Consider the following 12,882-nt stretch of genomic DNA (forward strand, 5'->3'; position numbering starts at 1 on the left):
ACCCTTATATATAGCTTTCATTGATTACGAGAAGGCGTTTGATTCAATCGAAACTTCAGCAGTCATGCAGGCATTAGGGAATCAGGGTGTAGACGAGCCGTATGTAAAAATACTGAAATATATTTATAGCAGCTCCACAGCCACCGTTGTCCACCATAAAGAAAGCAACAAAATGCAAACAAAGAAGGGCGTCAGGCATGGAGATACGATCTCTCTAATGCTATTCACAGCGTGTTTACCGGAGGTATTCAGAGACCTGGATTGGGAAGAATTGGGGATAAGAATTAATGAAGAATATTTTAGTAAGTTGCGATTTGCTGATGATATTGCCTTGCTTAGTAATCAGGGGACCAATTGCAATGCATGCTCATTGACCTGGACAGACAAAGCAGAAGGGTGGGTCTGAAAATTAATCTGCAGGAAACTAAAATAATGTTTAACAGTCTCAGAAGAGAACAGCAGCTTAGGATAAGTAGCGAGGCACTGGAAATGGTAAGGGTTATTCCCTTACCACTTCCTTCTACTTAGGGCAGGTAGTGACCGTGGATCCGGATCATGAAACTGCAATAATCAGAAGAATAAGAATGGGCTGTGGTGCGTTTGGCATGCATCTCAGATCATGAGCAGCCGGTTGCCATTTTCCCTCAAGAGAAAAGTGTACAACAGCTGTGTCTTACCATTAATCACCTACGGGGCCGAAACCTGGAGGCTTGCGAAAATGTTTCTACTTGAATTGAGGACGACGCAACGAGCTATGGAAAGAATAATGATGGGTGTAACGTTAAGGGACAAGAAGAGAGCAGACTGGGTAAAGGGAACAAAGGCGAATTAGTGACATCTTAGTTGAAATCAAGAAAAGGAAATGGGTATGGGCAGGGCATTTAATGAGGAGTGAAGATAACCGGTGGTCATTAAGGGTTATGGACTGGATTCCAAGGGAAGGGAGGCGTAGCAGGGGGCGGCAGGAAGTTAGGTGGAGGGATGAGGTTAAGAAGTTTGCAGGGACAACATGGCCACAATTAGCACATGACCGGGGTAGTTGGAGAAGTATGGGAGAGGCCTTTGCCCTGCAGTGGGCGTAGCCAGGCTGACGATGACATAAGCATGCTATGCGTTGTAGTCTTCTAGACACGTGAGTACGGCGTTTAGATGTTTAGAAGTATTGACTTCCACAAAGAGCGGCATCAGTCGCTGCTGGTGAATTGCCAAACTTCAGCCTTTCTTCTGTGCAACTAACTTTCATCGGTACCACATTGGCGCTTCATCTAACTGCACTTTTATATGCATTAACCTGCTAGAGAGAACCTCGTCATGTCGAGCGTCTCGCGTTGGAACGTGGCTCTTATACCGACGGGTCCTGGAGAACGCATCTTGAAACAATGGTTGTTAACAACCTTGCGTGAAGTTGAAAATGTGAAACGCCGCTATTAGCGTCAGGAATGCGTTAGTAAAATGTGTATGTTATTATGAATGTTTCTATTTTGTCGGAGGCGGTGTGCTTTTGGCTCCGGGGATGCTGTGTACTTTATCCAGTAGGTGTGCCACAACGAACAATACGTTTTGAAATAGAGAAATCGAGAATATGACAGAATGGCTGCCTAGTAGGTACAAAACATTATGAGCGACGCGTGCATATGGTCGTGAAAGATAAAAAAATATCAATAATCGAACGCATGAGAACTACGACTGACACTGTTAACAGAAACAGTGGTAATTTATCACCAGTAAACGCCAGGCGTCTCGGGGACATTATACGAAGTACTTAAGCCACTGTTTCATTGCTTTTTAATTTTCCTCTGAACGACTCTCCTAGGTGGTAGCTGAAACGTTAGAATTACAAAATCTTCAGCGATCGGTGCTTGTCTTCACTTTTGATCCCTCTATCGAGAGTAACCGAGGAATTCAAAGGCGTTTACGCTTCAGTTCAGTTTGACACTGGGCCCAGTCAGAATGTTTCACGTGTAGTTACCAATGGCAGTGCAATGACGTACTAAGCCGTGGAAACTCGGCAGCGAACATAGCATGCAGAGCGAAGAGAACGCCCTTTCCTGACCGACGAGATGTTTGCGTATTGTTGCGAACGCAATTGTAAACGTAACAAATGTTACAACCGCAGGGAAGTCCAAGCATTGGTTGGGCTCCTGTTTGTCTCCCTGACTGTTCTACTGGCCACTCTGTGCTACGTGCTGTTCAGTTTTCTCACAGGTGAGCAAACTGTTGACCTTTAGAATACTCAACTACAAGACACACTACGAAGTGTGCCCTTTCGCTGTTTTAAGTAACGACTACTATAGTAAAGAGACTTGATTGGACGAACTGGTGGCATTGAAGCTGTAGACGCTTTCATTATCTTTGGCAACAGTCTGCGTCGTGCACCATATATATTGATGACAGTGATAACAAATTTGATAAGTAACAGCAAAGTGATAACAAATCACTATTTATTTTGTGTGCCGCGGAGAACCTAGAGGTCTCAATACTGGCGCAGAGACAAAGAAAGTGGAAACGTAATACGACTACGAGCAGTGTTAGAAGATAACCGATAGTATATGAAACAAATGCGCTATAAATAAACAGATACGTAATAAGTAACAATTAAGGAATAGCGCAAAATTACATGCAACGTACATTACATGCCTACACGGAAGGAGGAAGAGACTATTAGAGGAAAAGACAGAAGTGCGGCTAGAAAGAAGGCTGAGGAGAAACTGTGAAGCTCGGAAGACAAGGAAGACGAAACGTTTTGAAAGATATAAGCATGGCGAAAATGACAATATGCACGTTAGATTTTTTGGAAATGCGAGAGTTAGCTGAAAGATGCGGGAACATGGATGGGTTCATGTTGCCTGATAGTCTTCTGCGGTATTCGCAGCGAAACACAAGCTGGTAGATCCGTACATGCAGTAATGCCATGCATGATTTTGTTTAAAAAGGACGTTGGTGCGACTACAGCAGCAATTAGGTGGTGGAAGCACAGGAAAATTATTTCGGCTTGAAAAGTTTTTTCGTGCACGAGGTCAGAAAACTACGTTTATATATATGCTGGTTCAGTTTTCCAGTGCATGTTCGATTAATGTGCTATTCGAATATCATTTATTAATATTTTTTATCACGGATATACTGTTAGTCTCACTTGGGACTGTTATAGGTTGGGTTTATATACAAGAAAATACAAATTACAGTCCATAGCAAAATGAGATTGCAGCTCAAAATGAATTGCAGCTCTAATCAAGAAAATTGACTCACGCTTTACTTTTGTCGCAGCAACAATGGGAGGAAACATGTACAGAAGCGGTTAGTCGTATGAGAAGAGGCAGTAAATGGAGCCTTCTCAGAAATCTTCTTAATAACAAACAATCCAAAGAGACGGCTAGACTAGCTTTAGACCGGATTATGAAATTCCTAACTAAGCATGGTATGATGGACAGCAACATCGCTCAAAGTATGCTGTACACCTACCTTCCTTGGAAGGACCGTGAAGCATGCAGGGAGGCAGAGAAGGTCCTATATGCGGAATAGACCGGGATGAGAGCCCCACTTCTTCATGAAGCCGGCTCCGCATCAGAGGTTAGACACGTCCTTTTTAACCTCAATAGCAAGTCTGCTCTAGGAACAAATGGCATCACAAACAAACTTCTTAAGAACTTGGATGACGAGGTCAATCGAATGTGGGTGTCGGGTCAAGTCCCTGATAAATGGAGGGCGGCCAAGATGGTTTTCATCCCCAAGCTGGCAAAGCTTACCAGTATAGAAAACCTCCGACCCATCTCGCTCACTTTACGCCTTTGCAAAGTCATGGATCATACAGTTCATAATCGCATATCAAGTCACATCGAGCGTCATTGCCTCTTTCTTCCCAACTTGATTAAATTTCGACATTCCCTCTCCGCACAGGATGCGATGCCCCTATTGAAGAAATCAATTTTTGATAACTAACCGCACTATAGACGTGATGAGCGTTCTGGCCCTATACTTGGCTAAGGCCTATGAGAGGGTCAGTCACCAACACATCCTAGGTGAGATATCCAAGCTCTATCATGGCAGCAGATTTTAAACTTTAATAAATCCGTCCTTGGTAAACACACGGCGTTTATCAGAGTTGGGACGGTTACCGAAGGGCCTTTCTCTAGGTTGTCTCGGCACACCCCAGGAATCGGTGCTGTCACAGCTGCTCTTTAATATCGCTATCGACAGCCTCTTCGAGAGGTTGGCTTGCATCCCAGATGTCGGGCATGTAATCTGTGCGGACGATATCACCCTCTGGGTCACTGGAGTGTCGCTAGCCAAATAAGAGGAAAGCTTAGAAGAAGCTGTTATCATAGAGGATTTCCTCGCTAGCACGGGGTTGACGCTCTCTCCCACAAAGTCAGAGCTACTGCTGTACAGGAAAGTGAGACAAGGAGGTAAAACTAAAAGATTAGCGCGACTGGACTTGGTTCCTATTCAGATACCAAATAAAGCGGGCACCTGCATACCCAGAACTGCGACTATGTTTATTTTTTGCGCAGCCAGACACTCGAGCTTTCTGTATTTCTGCTCTCATACGGAAGGAAAAGAAATTGTCTTTCCTGTTTCTGTACCCAGCTGCACCTGCACCAACGACGCACGCTTCGCCGATGGTCACGGAGGAGACAACTACATACGATACTAGTGAGGTTACCTCAGACTATACCACGCCTCCTTCTGGTCCCGTTCCTCCTCCACCTCCTCCCCCTCCTGCTCCCCCTCCACCTCCACTTCCATTGCCTCCTCCTCCTCCGCCTCCCCCACCTCCACCGCCTCCTCCGCGTCCTCGGCCTCCTCCCCCGCCTACTCCTCCTCCGCCTCGGCCTCCCCCACCTCCACCGCCTCCTCCGCGTCACCGGCCTCCTCCCCCGCCTCCTCCTCCTCCGTCTCCCCCCCCTCCACCGCCTCCTCCGCGTCCCCGGCCTGCTCCCCCGCCTCCTCCTCCTCCGCCTACCCCACCTCCGCCGCCTCCTCCGCGTCCCCGGCCTCCTCCCCCACATCCTCCTCCTCCGCCTCCCCCACCTCCACCGCCTCCTCCGCGTCCCCAGCCTCCTCCCCCGCCTCCTCCGCCGTCCCCACCTCCACCGCCTCCTCCGCGTCCCCGGCCTCCTCCCCCGCCTCCTCCTCCTCCGCCCCCCCCACCTCCCGCATCTCCTTCTCCCCCGCCTCCAGCTCCCTCAACTCCACCTCCTCCCTCACCTCCACCACCACCTCCACCCCCTCCTCCTCCTTCGCCTACGCCACCTCTAGTGCCTACTGCGAGTTCCCCGCCTACCTATGTTGAACGTGAGTGGATTTATGAGTATTTGCCTAGATGTAGGAACGCGTTGGAAGCCGAGATATAATCACCTCACAGTAAACCACAACTGGTCCTGTGATCGACGAATTAGGTCCTAATGTCTAAATCCAAGACCACATGCGGTAGATGTCAAAGTCAAAGGCAGGCACAATTTTGTAAGAGAAACCGAGAACGTTGAGAATATATTGCTTTAATATGAGGAAGAGATTGTCATAGGTTTTTTTGCAGGGCCTGTAATGTCAGTTGCAACAATGAACATAGAAAGCTTTTTTCCGTCTACACAACAATATTTGTCATTCCAGCGGCTTTATTTTCAACCTTCTCAATCAGAATTATACTTTAATACTTGTTTAATTTATAATTCCAAGCTATGCTTTCTGCGCTAATATGTGTGCAGCTACATTGCACCTTTTTTCAAAGAATTTGCTTTCAGCAGCCATTATTCAATATGCCACTTGTGGCTCACAGGTCTTGGAGAATGAGTACACTGCACTTGCTTGTGCACGCGCATGCACATATTTGTATGCACAAGAAATATCTCTTCTTGCTGTGCGGACGTTGGGCCCATTGCATCTATCAAACAGCATGTAAATTATTATTTGCTATATAAAACACTGCGAAAACCCATGATATGCTTGGCACTCGCCCCCACTTCACCTGGCGGTCATGCGACGTCGCGAAGACCGCGATGGCTCCCCTTCTGACTTGACGTGTACACACTGATACTGCATGAATAGACCGAACAAAAGAAATATAATTTCTGATTCGGTGCCCTTTCGCCATTAGCTCCCTGCTTGTGGTCAAAACCTTTAGGGCGGCGTCCACTTCGCCTCTCTGTCACGCGTCGTCATAAAATCTCGAAACCTCAACGCGTCAAATTGGCGTGCACATGTTAAAAAGATGCATCAATATGCCGAAATAAACTGATTTTTATTTCTGGATAGCCGGAGGCTGTCCCATTCCGTAAGCAATAGAAGATGGCTGCCTGCCAATCGCTCTCAAGCTCCGGCTACTTGCACCTGCTGGTGAGTGGGCTTATTTGCGGAATAAAGCTTTTTGCATGGCAGTATAATGTTATCGAGCCTTTCGGCACGTATACGACATCGTTGTGCTAACTCTTATTTGCTGAGAATCGGTTTTACTGGCATTATTATCCTTCTATTGCACGCCACCACGATTTTCGGCCAGCCAGCGCAAGCTAAGGAAGGGGAAGCGGGCCAATCGCAGACGCCGGCACTATCCGCCTTGTCTGGTTATCAAATTTCACTGTGCTCTCTCGGTCCCATCGAGGCGGACTCCTCGCCTCTTCTCAATGAATGGGATAAGAAGAACCGCTTATTGTATGCAATGTTATGCGTTTCGAAAGCAAACAAAAGTGAGCTCCTATAAACGAGGAGAGCGTTTGAGTGGGCGGTTCAGACCACGCTGCGGGCAACTGCCCGATGCTTGCGTCGGCGACTACCTAAACTGGGCGTCCGGAAGCACCTTTGACGGCGTGACAGCCACGATGACGCATAATTGCTATTGCAGTAAAAGATATGCACAAGTTAAAGGAAGCACCCCTTGTTGATTGCGATGAATAAGGAGATTCTCTCTACGACGTTCTTTCGAAGCTTTCCCACTTGACATCCTGTGGATTACGTTTGCGTGCCGTTATGCTCAAGGTACTCATTGTAGAAGCACGAGTGAACCCGTCACCTTTTTTCGAGTTAGATATATAGGGCGCTCTAACGTAAATCTATTCAATCTTCAGACGTCACAGGTACGTACCACCGACGCAAACATCGGTCGGTAACTGGCTGCGTTGTTTAAAAAGCCTGATCAAACACTCTCCTCGTTTATAGGAGGTCACTTTTTTTTCAAAGCCAACATCATTGCCTATATTGAGCAGATTTTCTTACAGAATTGACTGAAAAGGGGCGAAGTGCACGCTCAAGGGTAGAGGGGCTCGATAGCGCCGAGCCAGCCCAGTGAAAGTGGGTGATGGGATGAAGAGGGTGGTGTGGTGATGCTGGCGCGTGCGATTGGTCCGCTTCCCCATACTTAGCTTGCGGTGGCTGCTTGAAAATCTCGTAGGCGTGCAACCGAACGTCAAAAATGCCGCCAGAATGGATCTTCAGCAAACAAGAGTTCGCCAAGTGATGTCGTATGTGTGCCGAAAGGGCTCGATAACGTTATGCTGCCACGGAAAAATGTTTATTATAGACAAATAAATCCATGCTCCCCGGCCACTCCGAGTTGCTAGTGCCGGAGGAATTGGCAGTCAGCCATATGCTATTCCTTTCAGAACGGGACAGTCTGCGGCTGTTTCGAAAAAAAAGTTTTGTGCGGCATATTAATGCGTCTTTAACGCGTACACGTCAATTTGACGGCGGGAGTTTTCGCGCTTTTGTGACGTCGCGTGGCAGACAGGCGAAGTGGGCGCAGCCCGAAAATGTTTGATCAATGGCGGAGTATTACGGCGAAATATCTGCCGAATCATAATTAATTACTTTTCTTTACTTCGGTCTAATCATGCATAATCAGTGTGCACACATCATATCACGTGAGATGTTTTCGCGGTTTTGTGACGTCGCGTGAGAGACAGGCGAAGTGAGGGTGGCCCGAAAATTTTTTGACCAGTCGTGGACTGATATGATAATTGCAATAGAAAAGTCTGAAATATATTTACGTTATAGCGCCACATTCTTTTATCCTAGAACGAGCGGCGTGCTGGAAGTCACGTCAGGTTTGCGCTCTGCAGGTGCACCGAACAAGTTTCTTAAAAATAAATTTGTACTCTTGGGGTTTATACGTGCCTAAACCACGATCGGATTATGAGACACGACGCAATGGCGAGTGCCTAATCGATTTCAACCTATTGATGTTTTTCAATGCGCAACCAATGCACGGTACACGAGCGATTTTTTTTTCCTTCCGTCCTCATCGGAATGTGGCCGCCGCGGCTGGGATTGTACCCGCGAACTGGAGCGGAGCAACAGAAAGCCATCGCCACGGGGTTGTCGCGGCTGGTTTAACAAGTAACTTGGGCATGTAGTAACCCGTATAGCTTAGTGTTTAAGGAGGCCTAGAATAACACAGAATGAGACTGCCGATATTTCGGCCCCTCGAATATGGGGCAGAGCTAAGTCAGCTAAGCTTAGCGGCACTGTGAAGGTAGAGAGATGCCCGTAAATGCGACTAAGGTGAAATTTTTTTTTCAGCGTGGGTTTCATCGGAACAACTGAAAAGTTTAGAGTGGGTTGATAATGCTCAGCATAGGCTCGGCTCACCTATTTGCTCATTTGTGCAATACAAAATTAATATTGCTGGTGTCTTTGAGAGAAAGGGGCCGAAAATAGCGTAACAAGAACTGTTTTCATTCTGTTCCACAAGCAATGTAAATTCGAAAACGCGATTTGTTTATTGGCGCAAAATCCGCGTGTGCCGCATGATCGCTTATACCACACGGTTTCTTAAGTGAATCAGGTTCAATACTGTAGTATAATATGTCTATAGAATAAAGACATAAATCGCTGAGTTATAAAACACGCTGGGCGCTTCATCCGCGATGGCTTTTTCTGGCGTCCGCCATCGCACGTCGTTGTCCTATAGTAAACTGGCACCAACAGAAGCTCTGAAGCTACCTCCCGACCACGTACCAGTGTTTTATGACACTATTGCCAGTATTTTCAACATACTTCGCTTGATGCCGTGTATTTACCCTCGAAATTTGGTGGGATGCATGTAGTGGCAAGCGCAGTAATCGCGGAGCTTCGCACCCTGGAGACAGTTCAACGCCTTCCTTTCACAGGTGCATGTATTGTTGCACACGGGATTCTTCGCTATGGTATCACGAAATGTGATAGTGAGTGATAAAAAAAAACCTATGCATGTAAGTGGATTTGTAGCTGCTTTCGATAAAAGGAGCAAGGCACGAGTTAAAAGTCGTGCGCCAACATTTTTATCTGCCTCCTTTCAATGCCACTTGCTTTGTTTAGTTGGATACACTTTCAGAACCTTGCACAGCGTAAGATTTTTGCATACAGCCTGTTTGCAACACTTCAAGATGATGTGATGAATTTTCGAACGTTTTTTTATAACAGTTAAAATGAAAACATTAATCTTCTTGCCGTATCATTTTCTAAAGTGTTTGAAGGCCTATATATGTAGATAGTCATGGAGGTCACCGTGTCAGTGATTATCGCACCTACTTTCGTGCCGTCAAAAAATGTAATTGATGCCGGAGCATTTGGCATTCGAGACCGTAACGTTTACTGCGGAGAACAATGACTGATTGTCGCTTTCACTCGTGAAAATTCCCGAGCGAAGAACACGGCTCTGGGCCTCTCAGTACAAGAGACCCGTTTCGCTTAACTGCAGCTCACGCCATGGGCATGAAGCCGCTATTTTGCACGTTCGGCGTCCACAAGCAGGACTACACGAAGATCGACGTGGGCCCCTGCGACTATGCCTTCATCCCTTTCTACGCACGTGGCAGAGACACGTTCATTGACGACAGCGACCCGGTCACCACGGGTTTGATCGACAGGGCGGCCGCGTCGACGAAGACGTCCTTCGTCATCAGCGTCCCCAGCGCGCAAGTCCTTTGCCTCTTTGCATTTCACTGTATTCTGTGAATACGTCACAGCCTAGGCAGAGGTGGAAGGGCATAGTTCAAGCTCAAAGTGAACATGATCGTAGTTCGGAGCACTTCGCTTGTTTTTTGTTTGGAGGGTTGTGCAGTAAAATGTCAGTTTTCTGCTGGGTATTACAGCTAACACGGAGCATGAAATTAAAGAAAACAAGAAAGCGAAGCATTAAGGGCGCATGCGATCTCCTAAAGGAGTGTCTAGTTCATTTTGCATTCCCTTTAAGTAATCGTGAGGGAATAATTAACAATTCTTTCATTCATAACTTTATGTGCTCACTGTGAATGGAAGGTTTGTAGATAACATTTGAAAACACAACTTTCATTTGCTTGCGACTCACAATTTCCAGCGTAACCATTTCCGCATTAGTAGAAAAGGACGTGTCTGTGGCGCGCAAGCAGTGGACTTCGGCAACTTTTTAGAAATTTTGCTGGCTTGCTACCGCCAATAAAAAAAAAAAAGCTGTACATACGTTTACACATGGCAAAAAACTGAAGCTGGTGTTTTTTATTGTCGGATACGCATCGCGTATTGACATCCTGGCAGTGAAGGTATTAATAAAGAGTTTGTTAGAAATTAATACTGATTACTCAGCTACTGGGAAAACAAAAAAATGTTGAAGGCTTCTTCAGGAAGCTCGTAACAGCAGAAGGTTGGTCTCATTGGCTACAATTAAAGCTTACTCCACGTTGGCTGCCACACCCGGTACAATATTGCACCTGATTTCGTGTCTGTGCTGGGTGGTACTTTGCTTAGTCAGGAGCGGAACATTTAGTTTACGCGTAGTAAAAGTCGCCTTCCATCTACTCGTAGAATTTGGCAGTAATTTGAATGCTTGGGCACATGTATTCTCTCACACGGCGTCGCCGTAGTGATCAACCGACAAGGACAAAAATAGAAAAAAAAAAGAAAATCTGAGATCATTTATCAACGTATTTTTTCTATCTTGACATTTGCGAACGTGAGCCCATCGAGTCGCCGTGCCATTACATGGAGACGCAGCTTTCTTTGGAATGCTCGGACTACTGACGACAATAAAAAAATTAAATAAAAAAATAAAGAATCTCAAACATAGCGCCTAATGTTAACGTAACCCTCTGCTGTCCAAAAAGAATCTGACGTGTCGCTTTGTACGCCAGCAGGACGGAGGGTTGTGCAAAAGCTCAGAGTTGCGCAGATGAGCAATTTGACGCTCTTCTCTTTATCACTGGGTGCTGCTAATAATTGGCATTTGTTGCGTGAGGAAGCCCTCTTTTCGAAACATCTAACACACCTATTTAGCACTAATATTTCAGTATATTACGTATATTTTATGAAAGAACGATATCCTCAATCAATTTCGTATTTATGACGAATTGTCTCTGCGCGGCCGCAATTGTCCTGCACCAGGCACATGTTTTTTTTTCTCCAAAGCTTGCGCCGGTGTGCTAACATTTGTTAACGCCGTGTGTTAAGATATTTGTTAACTCAAGGGGGGTTCTATAATCAATGCGTGCCCACATTCACAGCTACTTTTTCTGTGTTCTCTTATACCTTCGGAATGTAGTAATAATGCTGATAGACCGAACTTGCTTCGAATCGCTGCCTCGCTGCAGGAGCCACTCGAAAGTCATGGCTGATATCACCAGCCTTGCTGGCAAAAACAAGGTGGAGCTTTACTGGACGAAAAAGAACATCTACCATTACGCGGTTTTCGATATCGGCGTCATGAAAAATGAAACTGGCCAAGAAAAAACGATCGTGGAAGCAGCGTTCAATTTACTAAGGGTGAGCATGCTACATGAATTTGTTCAGGCCGACGGTTAAGTCGGTCGATTTGGTGAGGATTCGTGATTAAGAAAAAAAGCAGGCATACAACAACGCCGACAACAGAGGAAGAATTAAGATCGCCATTAAATTTAGGTGTGTCATGTTCGTGTCATTTTACGGCATTTTTCTTTTTCAAATGATACGCGTGGGTCATCGTCGCCACCCCCCCCCCCCCCCCCCCTTTCATGAAAGAAGTGAACTGATGGCGAATAACATAGTCACGGAAAGTTTTAGATTGCAGGAAACGGTTCCCCGTGAAAAATAAAAAGAGATGGCGGTGGTCCCTTTAAAGCAACCCACATGAAAAGACGCAACAAGTTCACTCCTGCAGAAGACTCGTTGTAAAGATATACAAGTGGGCTTACAGAGGATAAGCTTGGAGGCAAGCGGAATTATTTTCCGCGGTACTAAGAATGCGGTTTTAGGTTAATCCATTTGTGAAGATCATCCAGTACTTGTCAGGCTCCACCCCGGTATCCTTTACATTTCTGGTATCTCACACAGTACGTTGGTTGCCACGGAAGTATGACACGAGGGAGGGTGGCAGACTGAATGCAAAGACCAGAACAATGTTTTGTCATGTCATCATATACTTTAGCAGAAACCCGAATGCCTTACATTGTATGAAAAACGAGAACAAGGTGAAAGCCGGAGCCAGGGTCCGGCGTTTACCTTGTTCTCGTATTGCTCATCGTCTTGAATTTCCGTCTCACCCTTGCCCGTGTTTTTCTTCAATTACATTGTATGTAGCAACTCTGGAGCAGTAAAGTGGATGGTAGTTTGTTTTTTTTCCTTGGTCAAACACGTAAGACTGACAGCCTTGTTAAACTTGAGGAACTGAATGATGAATTCGGTTCTGTGTTGCGCACGGGCCAAGTTTCGCTAAAGAGCGCCAGAACTCGAACAGCTATACCACTTGGCAGAGATGCCCAGGAGAACCAACATTTTTCTGACACAGACAGCGGGAGAACGGTATTTTCCGTACCACTGAACATACTAATGTGTAAAGAATTTGAGCCCGAATCACGTGTTGGCAAAAATAACATAGGTCTTGTAGTATAATTTACATCTAAGAACCTTGTAAAGAGTTTTATCGCTAGACACAGTAGCTGTGATGACAAATTTGGAGATCAGGTA

General features: G+C 46.0%; 1 protein-coding gene across 1 annotated transcript in view; it reads left to right on the forward strand.

The window, feature by feature from the left end:
* The first annotated feature begins 11,448 nt into the window (after positions 1–11,448).
* LOC126524970 (uncharacterized) overlaps positions 11,449–12,882 on the forward strand; it is an 81,902-nt gene continuing 80,468 nt past the window's right edge. The window contains exon 1 of the mRNA XM_055067422.1: positions 11,449–11,703. Coding sequence (XP_054923397.1) covers positions 11,488–11,703 — 216 coding nt within the window. The 5' untranslated portion in view covers positions 11,449–11,487. The remainder of the gene's footprint in view (positions 11,704–12,882) is intronic.

Source organism: Dermacentor andersoni, chromosome 3 (assembly GCF_023375885.2).
Source record: "Dermacentor andersoni chromosome 3, qqDerAnde1_hic_scaffold, whole genome shotgun sequence".
Lineage (NCBI taxonomy): Eukaryota > Metazoa > Arthropoda > Arachnida > Ixodida > Ixodidae > Dermacentor > Dermacentor andersoni.